General features: G+C 43.1%; 2 protein-coding genes and 1 non-coding gene across 5 annotated transcripts; 1 reads left to right on the plus strand and 2 right to left on the minus strand.

Annotated features, from left to right (window-relative positions):
* Positions 1-2,603: 2,603 nt before the first annotated feature.
* Positions 2,604-12,885, minus strand: ikzf4 (IKAROS family zinc finger 4). Of its 3 annotated transcripts, none has more exons than XM_061828588.1 (8): positions 12,757-12,885; positions 9,141-9,201; positions 8,981-9,061; positions 8,609-8,896; positions 8,351-8,518; positions 7,117-7,272; positions 6,874-7,005; positions 2,604-6,084 (listed from the first exon to the last, which is right to left on the minus strand). In XM_061828588.1, the coding sequence occupies exons 2-8, from the start codon at positions 9,199-9,201 to the stop codon at positions 5,300-5,302; spliced, it is 1,671 nt and encodes a 556-aa protein (XP_061684572.1). In that variant the 5' UTR covers positions 12,757-12,885; the 3' UTR covers positions 2,604-5,299. The 3 variants fall into 3 exon arrangements, with proteins under 3 accessions (XP_061684572.1, XP_061684564.1, XP_061684556.1); XM_061828580.1 differs by having other exon boundaries at positions 2,604-6,087; XM_061828572.1 differs by having other exon boundaries at positions 2,604-6,087; positions 8,351-8,896.
* A 397-nt stretch (positions 12,886-13,282) lies between these two features.
* dnajc22 (DnaJ (Hsp40) homolog, subfamily C, member 22) lies at positions 13,283-16,842 on the minus strand. Its single transcript, XM_061809400.1, has 4 exons — positions 16,758-16,842; positions 15,283-15,891; positions 14,888-15,180; positions 13,283-13,734 (listed from the first exon to the last, which is right to left on the minus strand). The coding sequence occupies exons 2-4, from the start codon at positions 15,830-15,832 to the stop codon at positions 13,558-13,560; spliced, it is 1,020 nt and encodes a 339-aa protein (XP_061665384.1). The 5' UTR covers positions 15,833-15,891; positions 16,758-16,842; the 3' UTR covers positions 13,283-13,557.
* Positions 16,843-17,527: 685 nt separating this feature from the next.
* On the plus strand, positions 17,528-17,598 carry trnag-gcc (transfer RNA glycine (anticodon GCC)). The gene has a single exon. It is a non-coding gene; the product is annotated as a tRNA-Gly (tRNA).
* Positions 17,599-17,900: the final 302 nt, after the last annotated feature.

A 17,900-nucleotide genomic window follows, 5' to 3' on the forward strand; every position in this document is an offset into this window, starting at 1 on the left:
CTGCAGACCTCCAGACGCTGTCAAACCGCAACATATCCGTTGTACGCGTTTCTGTACGGAGTGAATCAGACTCGGAATGTGGATGGAGCACTCAAACACGCTGAGCAGTCCACATGATGTCTGTGGTCAGGCTCATTGCCCCTCTTGCACTAGGTAAAGAACAGGCTGTGCAGTAGAGGGGGGAGGGAATCAACCTGTGTCCTTGTGTGTTTTGCAGTCTCCATCATTTGACCTGTTTGACTACGTTGTTCACAGGACCAGAACCGCAACATGCCATTTTTGAGTCATCACATAGCATCAAGCCATGAGCTCTAATCTGTTCAACAGCGCAAGGACCCAAAGGATGTTTTGGTTTTAATTAGGAGCTGTGTTTTACAGGAGGAGTGGCAAGGGTTCAGGACTGACAAAGCATGGAAGAATGTTTATTTGCTGCACTTTAGGAGCCAAGTGACTTGCAGGAACTATGACACAGTCCCGTGTCACTAGTGCTCCGGCTTGCAGATGCACAACTGCACTCACAACTTCACACGTAATCCACCTCTTCTCCCAATGTAACACTTCTGGAATAGATTTTGTGCCTATCCGATCGGATCGGCTGATAATTTTCATTTTATGCAAATTTTGCTTGCGGGCTGCCAGTTGCCCTTCCCTGATCTAGATAATCAAAGAGTGGCTGGCTGGATAGAATAGATGGATGGACAGATAGGCGGATGGATGGTGAGACAGGTGAATGGGGGGATGAGTAGATGGAAGGACATATCATGGAGAGACGGAGGATAGATTGATAATAGATTATATCACTGGGTGGACAGATAGATGGATGACAGGTAGATGACATAATTGCAAAGGTACTCATTGAAGTCGTCTTGGTGTGACATAACTTTCCGTGTGGAGCGTAATGGCATGATCTACCACATGGACAATATGGGCCTCCTAGCAAAACCGCGCATGTTTGTGTGTGTGGCTGCATGCACGCACGCTTCCTGTAGCAGTGAGTCCCATCCATTATCAACCCCATCTGGCAGCCAAAGTCAGTAAAGAAGATGTTTCTTCTGGCAAGTCCTCTTTAAAGCCGTGCAGTGACAGAGGGGACAAGCAACCGCAGGAGCCACACATCTTCCCAAGTGCACACATGCCGGGAATGGCTTGCATAACGCAACCGCGCCAGTCTTGTATTCTCTCCTTCGCTAAAACACGCATACTTTCCCGGTGTTACATTGTCAAACGTTACACTGCTTGCTCCCACGCGCTCTTGTCTGCGTGTAAAAGACACACACGAGCTTTTTATCGCTAATGGGTTCCAGAGCCACAGAGATGCTACAAACTCTGCCAGCTGTGCTTCGACACACGTTGCGCCCTTAGAAAAATAAAACCAAAAAGTTCACTATGGTCTGGTCTACGATCAGAATTTTAATCTTGGTTTAATACAGATTGCTGGAGCCACAAGTGCTTGAAAGTGTTAATTTGGGGAATTTGGATGTTGTGCACTGCGGTGAAGACATAAACCCCTTAAAGGGGATTAGTTGGGCTCACAACTCAGTTTAATTCAGTAAACAAACATTATTTACATTTCTATCGAGAAATATTGTGTGGGATGATATAGCCATAAAGTTGGTGTACCACCAAATACCGCGCAAGCATAATTGTCTTGTATGGGTGCAGATGGGATTTTGGAACTAGTGTGCCACGGGGATCAAGCTTCTAAAAATCAAATGTATTCCTTCATTTGTGTTCCATACCGTTTATCTTCACTTGGGCCACGGGCGTGCTGGAGCCCATCCCTGTTTTCTTCAGGTGCGAGGCAGGCTTCACCCAGAGCTGGTCGCCAGCCAGTCACAGGGCACATAAAAACAAGCAACCATTTGCACTCACATTCACAACGATTTGAACCCAGACTATCAGAACTGTGAAGCAAACATGGTAAGAAGTCCTACACTGTCCTGCCCCCCAAAAAGATAGAGACTCTAAATTGCCCGCGACCCCTGTGAGGATAAGCAGCACGGAAAATGGATGGAACCCGCCCCCTGATGAGAAAGAAGCTATTATATACCAAGTTGTGTGTAAACTTGATTTGATTGGCATCTAGTGGTCATAGAATGGTATTACATTATAAAAGTGTCAAATTGTAACATGGAGAAGATACCAAAAATATTCACCCACTAAATTCATGCAACTGTTTGCCTTTGATTTTATCCTTCAACAACTTTTGAGATATTTTCACCCAGCAGCGATACCTGTGAAATTCAACTCCCTGACCATGTGACGTTACCTAGACCTTTTTACCAATTTGAAATTTGAAATCATCATGTCCTGAGATGAAATGTCATGTATTAGAAGTAACTATAATATGCTATACAGTTTGTTGACTAGGTATGTGTATTTTTTTTTTCATTTTGCTTTGTTTTGATTTGCTGCCATGTCGGCCTTGCTAATGAGAATCTCTTCTCAATTGCCTGACCTTTTAACCAGTAAACAAATTACAGAAGAAGTAGTAGTAGTAGTAGTACAATTTTGAATGTGAAAGCATAATGGGAAAAAAAAGCATTTTAACAATAAACGTAACTTTATTTAACAGTAAAAAGTTTGGAGAATAGCAAGGGCAACACATTTGTAACTGCAGAAACATCTTGGAAAGCAGCAGGATCTTTTGAAGTGATGAGGCAGTTGAACATGTTGAACTTTGAGGTAAAGTGTTTTCGTCATGTAACAACACACAAAATATCATTAAACAACAACAAAGTCCACACAGCGAGGCGCAAGGCCTCGTTTTTCACTTAACTTCACATTTGTAAAAATAGTTCACAATTCAGGTGAAAGCTGACAGCTAACAGTTACACATGCTGCGTTCCATTCACACACTTTTTTTCCCTCCGTTTCACAAACCAAGTGGAGCTTTAGCTTCTTTTTCTTTCTTTCTTTTTTTTTTTTTTTTTTGTCCAAGCATCTCAAGTCCACTGCAATAAAAAGGAAGTTCAACTATTAAAGCAGCAAACCAACAATAACAAGCCAAGAATACTGAGTTTGGTCTCATTCGTGTTCCCAAAATCAACATGAACAAAAAAAGTCACTGTACTGTAGCGATAAGGTATTTGGGTGCTAGAAAGAAGCAGGAGGTAACATATCTTGTCCGTTTGAGGAATATGCTGGATAAGATTTGGAATATAGCTGATTAAATACACCAAGGCTGAAACAAGCAACACTAAATGGACGACGAGTGAACGTCAACATAACCCAAATTTGCCCATTAAACATCTCCAGCCACTCAGCTTCAGGTGCCTTAACGTAAGGAATTCAGTTGAAATGATTTTGGATTCTCAGTCGCACACAGCAGCAAACTCGAGTGTGATAACTAGTGCAACACGGTGGGAATCTGAGAAAGGCCATCTGTTACAAATTACATGACCGTCGTTGTGAGGATTCAGCAGTTATTTCAGTGCAGGAGAACGAGCACAACAAAGTGAAGCCGTCAAGTGCTTGGGCAAAGACTCGTCATATACTGTACAAGCAGGGCCGCTAATGTCAATGTAGAAGCCCCCCGGCCTCTCTTGGTCAGGGTCTTCATTTTAAACCTCATGGCTCATGGTCTGATCTGCACCAGTATTCCAAGGTCCACTTTAAGATCCAAAGTCCTACGTAATCCTAAAATCCTACTGTGCTTTTGCAATTGATCACTGTTTCACAGAACCCAGACCCAGTTTCTGACTTCACACACAGTAAACAAGTTGTATTTAAGGCAGTCCTCTTTAGCTTTTTATTCCCCCTCCCCTAATCCCAGAGGCAAAACACTTTCAGTGCATATGAAGCTTCCCTGACACACTTCACCAAACGCCTTGCTGCACCACTAAACTAAGATCTTCGGGCCATATTCTCCCATTTGTGCAAAGTCTTTTTTTTTTTTTTACTGTGTCTGGCTTGCGTATTATCCCATCAAGACGTCTGGCCCTGCTACTGTGCATAACAGGGAAATTAGTACATAAACCACCCCGAGGCGTGACCAGTGGTGGAAAAATTATTTTGGAATTGTGGTTGATTCCATTCACAATTACTTTCTCAAAGTAAAATACCTAATTACCTTACCTTACGTTACGTTAATGACTTCATTTTGAATGACTGCATCATTTTATCTTGGGTCTTTCCTAAACCTTCCTATTCACCACATATTTGCTCTTGACACAAATAATGAACTGACTACAAAACACGCTAAAATATAAATGCGTACCTTATTAAAAACGTTTTGTTTTGAAATCTATACAATGGTTTCTTATTATCTGTAAAGCATTTGGGAAAACACCATACAATACCCTGTTAACCAAATGAAAAATATGCACAATTTAGACAATATCGCAACTAGAATAGAACACTGTAAACAACCCAATAAAGTCACAGCCTGGCCATGAAGGATGGAGTCTGGAGTTTTCCTGAGACCTGGAAATCTTTTTGAAAAATTTAAATTTGGAATTAACTTCGTAGTAACTCAACTTCTAATCACTTAACGTGGTGGATGTGCCGTCGCCAGTGACACGTGGGCACTGCTCGTCTGACGTGCGACCCTTTGAAGGACCGTGTGAGCATTGTGGGCCAGATGTGTCCCAACTGTCAGATCGATTCAATCGTCAACACCCCGTCGACATCAGTTAATTGACTGAAAATGTGCAATATGATATTTGTCCATCACAGGGCGCTAGACTTACTGCAGCCTCTAAAGTGGGGAAGATGAAAAAAGCTCAAGTCCACAGGGAAAGTGCGTCATGCTGCATGCAGGTCGAAATGAGAGAATGCCGACTTTTTGGATTGCGCCACCTAGAGTGTGTACCTGGCGCAAGGCTGCGTAAATGCTTTTTCTCGCATAAGCATACAGGAGAATATGGCCCTCAGTGAGTACTAGGCACAGCGAACACAATTCTTCAAATGTAAACACGGTTCCTTCTCTTCTCCCTGTGCACAACAGGCCATTTCATTGAGCAACTTAGATCAAGGGCAAGATGGCTAGTCAAGATTTCTCAGCACCTGTTTCCCTTCATTTTTTTTTTTTTAGTTTGGAGAAAATCCCCCAAGAAGGCACTTTTGAAGCAAAATCACATTTTGCCACATGATTCAATAAGAGAGTGCAATCAATTGTATCACGTAATTTGCCACCATAAACCTCGAAAGATTCTTCACCCACTTCTGCTTCAGTTGAATAGATAAGAATAAGATATCAAATTCTTACTTTTACACTGGGGATTTAAAGCATGATCTGGTGCAGAGCAAACATGAGCTTCCAGCAACTCCTCCCCGCCCCCACCCCTGCTCGCTCTTCTTAGTCCAGCAGGTGCTCTCCCCGACTCATGTGCGAGGAAAACTCGTAGCGGTCCAGGCTGCGGTGGCCACAGATGTTGCACTCAAAGGGCTGGTGGAAGCCATGACAGCCCATGTGAATGGTGAACATGACGTGATCCAGGAAGAGGACGCGGCAGTGGCGGCAGTGAAAATAGCGCATGGGCTGGCCGTCCCTGTCCAACACCTGCACTTTCTCCCTGGCGAGGAGCGGTGAGCCGGTAATCCCCTTCACTGGAGTCGGGGGTGAAGGACTGTCCCACTCTGGGTCCGTCTCTTTGGCCTGGCTGAGACTGGCGGTGGAAAGGCTCTGGGGCAGCGCTAGGGTTTGGTAGTGGAGGTGCTGGTTGTTTTTGGAGGTACGTGTGTGGACTGCAGCCCTTGTGCTGAGGTCTTCCGCTGTGCTCTCGGTGTCTGTGGAGTCAGGACATCCGTTGGGTGAGGTTGTGTGGCTATGAACTGAAGGGTGAACTTCACCTCCTTCACCCACTTCTTGACCAGATAGGCCAAGAGTCACCATTGAGACTCCACCCGGGGCTCCTTGAGGAATCACATTACTGTTTGTAGAGTCCATAATGGTGTGCAGCTCAGACGAGAAGGCAGGATGGAGAAGATCGTTTCCACGTTTGCCGCTGGAGTCTTGCACGTTTTTCCCACTCAAACCAGTGGCGTCACCAACTGGCTGAGGCTTCAGATGCTCCCCTTCTCTCTCAGAACCAGAGGACAAATCACAAGGGACTTCAAGGAGCTCAAGATGGATCTGCTTGTCTGCTGGGAACACCAGAGAGACACTAGTGAATGCCAATGACCGACTTTATAATGTGTGCTCTCCTGCCAGGTGATGTTGAAATTGAATGATTGAAATAAATCAATGAAAAAAAATGCTTCACAGAACAACAACACTTTTGTTTGACACGCTACCAAAGATGCCATGTTTAGGCTGTCTTCGTGTTTGCAAATAATCATATTTGCACAAATAAGTTCATCAACCCATAGTTGTCGCAGTTTTCACTGTTTACACAGGAAGTCTGACACCTGTTTTACGGTTTGGTCACTTGACATTCCCCATTATTTGTCACAAGTGTTCATAGTCATAATGACCAAGACATTTTTCATTTTATACCAGCGTGAGGGTTATCACAGTCATGAGCTTCAGTTTAAAAGCCACCAGGCACGTCCCAAATTTGTGGATTGGGAGAATCCGAGAAGACGGGAAGCTGCGAAATAGGTGGCCTTGGGCCAAGTCGCAGACTGCCTTGTGTGACTGTTACTGGTAAAAAAAAAAATAATGTTTATCACTCCTCCTCCTTGTTGGTTCTTAAAGTTAGGAGAGTGTTTCAAGATCCTCGCAAAGGTAAAATACTGGATGGGTTTACTTTTGCTTGTACTTGAATAGACAGCAGTTAATTAGAAAACATTTCCTCCAAAGTTAAACTTTTTACTCTTGTGATGGAACTGGAAATTTTAGAAATATAATTGCGTGGTATATGTAGCATTTATTTAATTTCGTACTGCACGAATAATGACAATTGTATTAAAGCAAATAAGAAAACGTACCCAGAAACTTCTGTGGCGTTGACCTCTTGCGCTTGGTAATGCTACCAGCTAATCTATCCGCAAACCGCGGTTTCTCGTTTGGGTTGTCCAGCGTTGGTTTACCCATTGTCTCCATTTTTACAGACTGATCATCTGTACACAAATAGCATAATGACTTTTTTTTGTGTGAATATTACCAATTGAATATACTCACATGACCTATCATGCAGGGACTTTTTGATTGGTGTTTTTTTTGTGCCTTACCCTGCTGAACTGTCTTTGAGTTGACTGCTGCCTCCTGGTCCTGTCTCTTGGGAAAACTGTGGCATCGGTCAAAATGATCCTCCAGTGTGCTCTGTTGTTTGTAGCTCCGACTACAATAGATGCACTTGAAAGGCTTGCCGCCCAGTGGTGAAGTATCTGCAATTAAAAAGTAACCAAAAAAATCATTACACAAAGGTAAAATGACCTGTTGTCAAGATGATAGCACAGTATGTAATTCCTTATATTCTGTAATTTCTGGAAAAAAATTATTTAAAATGTACTTTTAGTTTCATGTTGAAATTATTTGATGGAGTGCCCTTTCATAAATATAGTTGAAATTACTTTCTTTTTTGTTGTTGTGTGTGTGTGTGTGTGGGGCGTGGGGGAGGGTGTAATTTAGGCAAATGGATTTCCACAGTCACAATTCGCCTCTACCCGCCATCACAAGATTATGGAGTGCGGTGTGACATTATTGCAAACTATCATTCCAAATACAATAATAAACATGGTCGTAAATGGTGAGGTGTAACTAATAACTCTTTTCAACCATCTCACCAGGCCAGATTTTGGGGCCGGGTCTTAAAACTAGCCCTGAGACGAAAGCGAGCTAGCGACTAGTGCGTATAAGCTGCTAGTGGACCTTTAGACTGGCGTTGCCTACGTCCCTAGTGAGGATAAGCACTACAGAAAATGGATTGATGGATAGGCCACGGGTCTTATTTTTTCAGTACTTCAGAACCTGGGTATTCTTTTATTCATTCAAATTGGCAGGCATTCTAAAAACATGGCACAGTGGCGCAGCTGTAAAATGTTGGCCTCACAGTTCAGAGGTCCAGGGTTCAATCCCAGCCCCACCTGTGTGGAGTTTGCATGTTCTCCCTGTGTCTGCGTGGGTTTTCTCCAGGCACTCCGGTTTGCTCCCACATCCCCAAAACATTCAACATTATTTGAACACTCTAAATTGCCTATAGGTGCAATTGTGAGTCCGACTGTTGTCTGTCTCTAGGTGCCCTCCGATTGACTAGCCATCAGTTCAGGGTGTACCCTGCCTACTGCCCGTTGATAGGTGGGATAGGCCCCAGCATTCCCGTGACCCTCGTGAGGACAAGCGGGTAAGAAAATGGATGGATGAATTTGGCAGTCATTTTAAAAACACTTATTCTCTGTAGTGCGTCAAATTTAAGACATTTTCTTTATAGGGAGTTTGTGGTAGAGCTATTTCTCCCCAGTGTACCTGCATGTGTCCGTAGGTGTCCAGCTAGGGCGTCCCTCCTCCGGCAAGCATAGTTACAAATGGGGCATTTGAAAGGTTTCTCTCCAGAATGCAACTTGATGTGGCGTAACAAGTTGCCCTTTTGGGTGAAGGACGCTCCACACTGATTACAGTGAAAAGGCCTCTCACCTAACAACAGAGACATTGTGGGATAAAAAGCCTTCAAACGCAATGCCCTTTTGATTTCATATGCGCTGCATGTCCACAGGGTGTCATTACCTGTATGGCTTCGCTTGTGCACCATCAGCACATTAGGTCCGATGCAGATGATTCCACATACATCACATTGGAGCTTTCCGTTCGGAAGTCGGATGGATCCGGGCGAAGCAGCTTTGGAAGTGGCCAACTCACCGTAAATATTCCTTTGTTCAAGCCCAGCATGCTCTAAACTCCCTTCTTCTATTCGCTCTAATCTGTCATCCCCGCTTTCTCTATCGCCCAAAACCCCTCTTTTGTGTGGCTGCGGTGATTTATCTCCACTGCACAGTTCCACCTTGATGGAGTTGGCTGGGAGGGAAAAATCAGACTTACTTCCATGATACATTCAGGAATAATGTCAAAACAGCCTGTGGGAGAAAGTTGAAGACTAACCCGCAAAGGAGCAACAAGTCAAGGCCTGTTGACTGCTTGGGCTGAAAAAGTGCTGCTCTGTCAATGACTCTTGACCATTGCCTGGATGAGACAGTAAAATCAAAGTCTGCTGTCGGTACACACAAATGGACTCAATGTTTGATTCCTTAAATAAACATACCTGATGCATGAGAGCAGCCATTGCAGTCATCAGCATTCATTCTTTCACCAGATGCCTGCATCTGCACAAAGGAGGACCAAAGAATTTCTGACATATCCAATTTTAATTCCACACTACAAACCATTTCACTTGCAGCTTTCAGGTTCTTTCAAGTTTTCTGTTAGAAGTCTTCATAACAAGATCAGGGGTTGGCCTCACTTATTTAAATGTCACATCAGCCGCACTGCGGGCTGCAAATTAATATTAGCGTCACTACCAAACGAGGAGTTAAAACTACATTCATATGATAATGATAATAATAGTAGTTAATAACTTAGATCATATCAAATTCAATAAGATTAATATAGCACCTTTCGCAGAACCCACTGCCACTTTACAAAAATGGACAGCCAAAAAAAACATACAAAATGAGGACACTAAGCATCAAAGGTTGTATGAGTATTTCTTTGAAAATATCCCGCCATGGGGGGTTGCAGATCTCAAAAGAAAGAGAGTTCTAGAGGGTGGGAGCTGCCATGCCAAAGACGCTTGCCCCAAACGTCGGCAGGCAGGTGCGAGGGATGGAGAGGAGACCGGATTTGGAAGACCTCAGGTCCCAGGATGAGGTGTAAGGAGCTCCGAAAGCACATGGAGGAATTTGTAGCTTATGAGCAGGATTTTGTAAGTGATGCAGGACTTGACTGGGAACCGGTGGAGATGGATGAGTCATGTGCTGTCAGGGCTGTCAGGACATACTGAAGGGGCACACAGCTGCGCCCCATTTCCGTTGTAACCCCTTAGCAGGGACCCAGGAGCGGCCGACAAAGACAAAGTCTCAACCCCCCACCTCGTGTCCGACATTGGGTGCTCATCCTCGGACACACCAGTCACCATAACTCGCCCTCATCCTCCAGAGAAAGCAGTCCCCGAAAAAATAAGTCCGACGGGCTCCAGGGCTGGGAGGGGACTTTCGGGGCTTTGGATCCGACCGGAGGGCATCATAAATCGGACACATTGCGGGCGACGACCCGCCGTTAGCCCTGGAGTTGTATTTGTTATAGCACTGAAGCCTGTGCAGAGCTTTGCTGGGTAGCCTGAACAAGACTCTGGTACCATAGTTTAGGCAGGGATGAGGGTCTCAGCAATGGAGTTGGAGAGTCAATGATGAAGTCCGCAGAAATTTTTAGGGAGGCAGGAGGCAGATTTTGTGATGGATTTGATGTGGGAGTGAAAGGAGTGAGTGGAGTCCAGGGTGACGCCCAGGTTTTGGATTTCAGGTCATAAATCACTCTAGCACATATTCATGTACACACATACAGCCGAGTTTATCATTCATTCAGTCATCTTCTGTAGCGCTTATCCTCATTAGGTTAGCGGATGTACTGCAGGCAATCCCAGCTATCTCTGGGAGAGAGGCAGGATACACCCTGAACTGGCCGCCAGCCAATCGCAGACAGAATCTTTATCCTTTCCTTAATCAATTTGGAAAAACACAAGCTGTCTTGCAAGCAAAAATTTTACAGAGGCGCTCTCTTGAACAACGTACAGGTAACTGTAAATGTGTTGCAAATTCTTCTTTTGTAGAACAATTAAGGAGACAATCCTGTCTTTATGTTTGTTTTTAATATGCAAAGAGAAATTTACATGATATAAACAAAAAGAGACACAGAATCAGTCCATTTCCCTAATCAGGACAATGCCAGCAGCTGTTGGGGCCCACTTGGGAGTCTCCTTGGATAAGACAAACAATAGCTCGCTTTTTTTTTTTTTTTTTTTTTTTAGCAAGGCTAAACATCTCAGAGGTTACACTAGAGTTCGGCAAAAATAAAAGAACACGGTAGAAGGGAAATGCATTCAACCTTATAAAATGTTAAAACCGTATAAGTATTTTTGTAATCAACTCACGCATCAAAATCAGATCTTCCGCCTCAGTCTCAGTGATTGTTTTTCTCTGCTTCAGTCGACTTTCTGTCAGCACCCAAATTAAGTCTTGATCACACTTAGTCACATTTGTTAAGACAAAATAAGTACTGTATGCCATTTCAAGCTGCACTAAAACAACCCTCCGCCTTTGAATGAATCATGCCATTTAACAAGTAATTAAATTTCCCTTTATTTTTCATTGATTTGTTTACATTTTATCTAATTGGTGAACAAAGCCAGTAGAAGTAAATGTGCAACTGGACGTGATTTGGGAGGAGGTTGTCTGATGTTGAACGGAAAGGGTTTCTTGATTATCATTTTGTTTTCCAAACAAGAACAACATTAAACCTGTTCACGCAATCATCTCAGTAAAATGTTTTTTCCAGATCTGAATAAAAACATTATTCCAATAGCTGCAACAATGCTGCTGCTCGTGTTGCTGTTGTTAAGGAAATGGAACCAATCCAGGTGCGAACATTTCTATACCGGCTTCCTGCAAATCAAAAGGTATACTTCTTAAAATTTTACTGCAGTCTAAAAAGCTCTAAACAGCCTTGGACCTGAATATATTCAAACTTTTTGGGTTTCCGACGAGACTTCCAGCATCAAAGTAGGCCACAGCAGCGTTCATTTTTGTTTCTCAACTGTGCAACAATTTTCCTAAACACCTGAGATCTGCTCAGTATCTTGGCCTGAAATTTATGTTGTTTATTTATGCTTTTCAGCAATAAAAATATGGTGTCTTGATTTGATTTCACTACCTTGGTTTTATTTTATCTTTATAATGAAAGTGCTCTGCCATTTAATCATTGTTTTTTTATTTCATTTGTTGTGCTCTTATGTTCAGATTTTATCTCGATGTTTAGCTTTAATATTTTACGGATTAGATTGCCTTTATTTGTCAGAGTGTATGTCTGTCAAATTTGACAGAAATTGATCAATGTTTGCTGGCTCAGAATCTACCCTTTATGAACCAAGCCTAACCAGACGCTGTCACCCCATTTGGCTGCAAATGGAATCAAACACGGGAAATTCCACGCAACTTATTCAGACCGCATATTTGTGAATGTTTTCAGCCACTGTCAGGCGATGGAAAACGTCGTTCCTTGTGCACACACACAAACACAAAAAAATGCAGGGATGGATATGATTGTGCGAGGATTCTAAAAAAAGAACGTGAAATTGCTGCTTCTGGCCGCTTGGAGAGCAACAGGCGTGGATGCAGACGCGCCAGTCACACTAGGGCACGGCCGGTTGGTTAAGGGGGGTTGGGGAAGACGCTCCTGCGCCTACTCTTGAGTGACAATCGTTGATCTCGACGGGAGGGCGGCCGCGCGCTTTATTTTTCCAAACAACTACCAGCCCTCCAGACATGTTGCTCCACTTGTTTGAGCCTCTCGGTGCGTTTTTTTTTTTTAGGGCCGGCAAACGCTCGAAACGGCGGCGTGTTCCCTCGATTCACGCCACTGACGACGGCCCCGCGCACGCATGCGGCTGTCATTCGGCATCGAGCGCATTCAACTAAGTGCAGGCGCTGCCATGCAATGCTTCGACAATGTTTCTCGCGCGCCGTTGCTATGGCAGCAGAGCACACGACAAATGGCATTCACCCGCGTTCAACTCCCGCGGAAAAAAAAATCTCGCAAATTCTAATCGATGGATGCTCTTCTAGTGTTAGCGAGCGCATAGCTAAGTCCACAGCACGCCGCCTTACCTGGCCACTGCTGGTTCTTTCCCTCTTTTTAAATGTCTGCAGCGGTTTGTTTTCAAAGCGACCGCAGCATCTCTCGGGTTTTTTCTTTTTTTTTTTTTTCTTTTTTTTTTTTTACCTGAGACCCCAAACAACTTCCGGGCAACAGATTGTCGAATGCATCGATTCACCTAATATGTGGGTTCATATCGATTAATATGCCTGCGTTGATCAAGACAAACATTCTCGAAGACTCTGGTTATTGTCTTTTGGTGTGTTTTTGTGGTTTTATTCAATACGTATTACTACATAATTGAACTATACCTTTTTAAAGAATCCATTGAAAATAAGTGTTGCACACGAAACAGTAAATGCTCAACAAAACAGACAAGGTATTTTACAGTAGTATGCAACATTGCGAATTGGTGAAATAAAATCGGTTGAGGGAGGATAGGAATAAAGTGCCACAAGAGGGCAGCATATTACTGTTTTCTCAGACCGACTCGACTTTGAACTCATGCAAGCGTTTCAAAAATTAATATAGGCCGTACTACGAAATCTAGTGTAAGCTACAAATGTATCTGCCGCACAAATAATTCAAACGAAAGGCTCATTGACTATTTGTCAAATGCCTGGACCTTGAATCTGTAAATAAAGCTGTTTAAATTGATTGAATTTTGTTCCAATGACAGATCAACTCAGTGTAGAGACCAGTAAGACAGAAATGGAATATTCCTTGACAAGTCAAATGATGTCAGGTAAGAATGGCAAGTTGACAGAATTTTAGGATTGATTTGTGCTTCTTTGTGTCATTTTACTGAGGAATTATTTGAAACGGTGGGGCCTGTACCGCCGTAGAAGAATCTCATACGCCTCATGAATCTTAACAAACGTGTCCTCAGCATTCTTGCTTGGGTTGTGGTCGGGGTGCCACATCTTGACAAGCTCCCTGTAGCCACGAGATATCTCTTCAAAAGAAGCCTCTGCTCCCAGTGACAAAACCTGAAACACACATACAGTAAAATAACAAAGTTCAGAACATGTACGAAACAGGGTCGAAATACAGTACATCAGCAATATTTTAACTACAATAATCAGGCAAGGAATAATTATGAAGTGGATATTCAAAATGGACACCATAGGCCTCACTGTGAGATGATGAAACTGCGTGGGTTTTCTACAGGCACTCCGGTTTCCTCCCACATTCCAAAAACATGCAACATTAATTGGACACTCTAAATTGCACCTAGGTGTGATTGTGAGTGTGGCTGTTTGTCTTGATGTTCCCTGTGATTGGCTGGCAACCAGTTCAGGGTGTACCATGGATGGATATATATATATATATATATATATATATATATATATATATATATATATATATATATATGTGTATTAAAAAAAACACAACATAAATTCTGTTTCCTTTGTGAAGAATGATTAATCCATCCATCCATTTTCTTTGCCGCTTATCCTCACAAGGGTCGTGAGGAGTGCTGGAGCCTAACTGGTTGCCAGCCAATCGCAGGGCACATGGAGACAAACAGCCGCGCTCGCAATCACACCTAGGAGGAAATTTAGAGTATCCAATTAATGTTGCGTGTTTTGGGGATCTGGGAGGAAACCAGAGTGCCCGAAGAAAACCCACGCAGGCACGGGGAGAACATGCAAACTCCACACAGGCGGGGCCGGGATCAAACCCGGGTCCTCAGAACTGTGAGGCTAACGCTCTACCAGCTGATCCACTGTGCCGCCAAAGAATGACTAATACTTCAGCTTATTGAAGCGTTATTACTGGCTCCATGTATTGTATATTCCTCTGTCCCAGGGTGGCCAAAGCTTGCACACAGGGAGAGCAGCACAATGTCCATTAAACTGAAGGAAAATGATGTGGAAAAGCAGGTTGGTAATTTAGATTTTATTCATGTCAATACTGAATGGTTTTATGAAGAACAAAAAAGTTATTTTTCCGTTTTAGAAAAAAATGACATTTTTCTGTTTTTAGGGGAGGCTGGAGTGGATTAATGGCATTTCCATTCGTTTCAATAAGGAAATATGGTTTGCGATGGAGTTTATTTTAGTTAAACGTTCATGGAATGAGTTCAACTCTGTACCTCAAGGCGTGTGTCACCTTTACAAAAGCAATGCAATTACTTGCCTTCAGCGCCTCCTTTTCCTGCTCAGTATAGTCTTTGAGGAGTATTTCCAGCATCCTCTTCCAGACCTCCTCATAATAGCCTCTTCCGGTCAAGGCGCACATGAAGCGATAGGGCATGAACACAACGTACTCCACCGCACTCCTGAGCCAAGGGAGGAACCAAAAAAAATCCAGCAGCGCGACCACACAGTCAGACAGGTAATACAATGTGGCAGTGGTATTATGGAAAACACAATATGCCAACGGAGTCGAGAAAGCCAGCCATGCGAGACACAATCTGCAAAGCCGTGGACCTGAAAGTGCAAAGAACATTGGACGTCGACAATGTGAATGTTGTACTAATGATTCAAGGGACACATATTTGACTTGAGGAGCGGGAACTGTTTTGTTCCTACCGAGTTCCCGTGGGCTCCCGCCTGCCTGAGGTTTCTTGTACTTTCGATGCTGCGTGGCAGTGACACTGGCTGCCAGACTAATTGGCAGTGGGGATAAAGTGCTGCCATAGAATATGGGGGAAGTTATGAGACTAGCTGTGAGTGTTTTTTGGAGATCAGAGGTCTCCTGGCCAACAGTGGACACCAGATGCACCCCTGCACCCACACATAAAGGAAGAACAAGCAAGTAGAAAAAACCGAGGGAGCTCAGTCCAATCAGTGCCACAGTTCCAAAGTAGATCCCAACACACACCTGGCCAGCGACTCGAACTGGGTTTACTGGTGGAGGGGCTATGGTGGAGGGTCTTCTTCTCTCCTTCCCGGCCTCTTGATTGGCTTTACCCACATATGCCGGAATACGTAAAAGCTCTCTGATCCAGCCAATGCCGAAACCTCCCAGCGTTAGCATCCATAGAAGGGCGTGACTGTCTCGCCCTAAATATAGATGGTGAACACCAAAAAGGCCACCCACTGCCCACAGGGCATAAGCTACCATGACACTTTTGACCATTTTGTGACCGCTGTGATCACCGCCAGTCCGGCTGAGATTCAGACATGCTCTATTTGTACCTGTGGGGAGGAGACACTCAACTTTAGTGTCATTTTTAAGTCCAAACCAATGAATGTAATCAAAACTTTTTTATATTGCAATATAGCTAGTCAGCATTATTATACAAGTATCCATGTTGATTAGAGTATTCCGTGTGACATTTACTGCATTTTTTTTTTTACTGCTAAAACAATCATATCTGAAGTCATCCCTCCCCTTTGAAAATAATGGAAATACATTAGGCTGCTCCAGCATTCCCAAAAACATTTTTCTAGCATATATTTGAGTTATGAAAAATAGCACCGATTATTTTGAACCTGATGAAAACATACCGAACTTTTATCATTGAATTAACTAGAAAGGTATTCACAGTTTTTGCAACGTATTTCCTTCATTTTAAAACGAATTGTGCTGCTCATTCTGGTGGGCACATCTTGACCACTTGATGGCGGTATAGACCAACACGTGGAGAAGAGTTTCGCAACAGGTTCAGTTAGCTACAGTAATAACAATTTTACACAAAGGATAAAAAATATATATACCTGTACATATTCTGATATTGTCTGTCTATGTGTTGCGCCACTGTTTGTGTTCTAATATTGCTCTCTTAAGCGTTACCACACTAAGACAATCATGCTATTCGTTAACCTGTGTCTGGTATTTTTTTTTCTTTTTTTGTTAGCGACATGCCAAATCGACTATCATGAAGACAAACTATGTGGTTGTTTAAAATACAAAACCTGCAACTCTTTCATTTTCAGTTTATTCATTTAAAAAAACATAAAAAGACAAGACATCAACTTTAGTATTTAACTGTTAGTCCGTTGATTATATATATATATATATATATTATAAAGTAATTAGCAATCTTTTTTTTTTAACTTACTGAGTCCGATCCGTGAAGTCCTTGAGATGATCAATCCTTTTCAGTCCTGCCACCATTGAAGTTCCCACATGTTGTTAAAACAGACTGGACTTTAGAATTTGACAATGAAACTGGTGCCGAGTGCTCAGCACGTGATACACGTCAACATTTAAGGCACGTGACCATCCCAATATAGAAATATACATTCGACCAATTTTACTGAACGTTATAGAATTCCTAAAAGGATAATTAGGTGTAACGTCTGATAAGAATAATGTGATTCCAGTTATGTTTTGCTGCATTGTATACTGTAATGTAATATGTATTCATATAATAATTCATTCGTTTTTCATACCGTTTACTAGAGTCCCTGGTGTGCTGCAGCATATCCTAGCCATCGTCAGTGAACTTACCATCCATGTTTTGTTTTTTTTGTTGGGGGGGGTGTGGGAGGAAATCCACGGCCAGATTTGAACTCCATTCCTCAGAACTGTGGGACAAATGGCCGAACGAGTTGTGAGGTTAAGCGGCTTGGAAAATGGATGGATGGACACTCATGCAAGGCAAGTGTTGGGAAAATATGCATAATGTATCTAAGTTTCATTTCATACTCTACGTTATTTATTTATTGTTATTATTTATTTTTATAGGTATAACTTAATGGTTAAGGCTGATTTAACAACACGCGCATTGTGATTTGCTCGTTCCCCTAAACACCCCCACCCCTCCCAAATCGCTCCCCCGCCTCCAATATGCAAACACTATTATATACAACTCCAGCTCTAGCGTAAGCATTGGTGGTTCAGTGGTAGAATTCTCGCCTGCCACGCGGGAGGCCCGGGTTCGATTCCCGGCCAATGCAGACTTTTGATTTTCGGGCAGCCGAACCAACTTTTGGTTAACGCCATCATCTGCCCCTGTGTGGCGGGACCAGGTTTTAAAGACATTCATACCCCGAGCTGCTCCGTGGGCGCTTATGTTACTTTACTTATGAAATGTGTTGTTGTTTAAACGTATGTGATCGCAAATTAATCTTAATCTAAAATGTCGTCCAGGGCTCCCCATTGATTCGGAGGGAGTTTAGTATGACGTCACCGCAGAGCCGCATCTTTTTTGTGACGGGCAGGCGTTCCACGATGACGATGATTGACAGCTACCTGCGTC

This window comes from Syngnathoides biaculeatus, chromosome 2 (genome assembly GCF_019802595.1).
Source record: "Syngnathoides biaculeatus isolate LvHL_M chromosome 2, ASM1980259v1, whole genome shotgun sequence".
Classification (NCBI taxonomy): domain Eukaryota; kingdom Metazoa; phylum Chordata; class Actinopteri; order Syngnathiformes; family Syngnathidae; genus Syngnathoides; species Syngnathoides biaculeatus.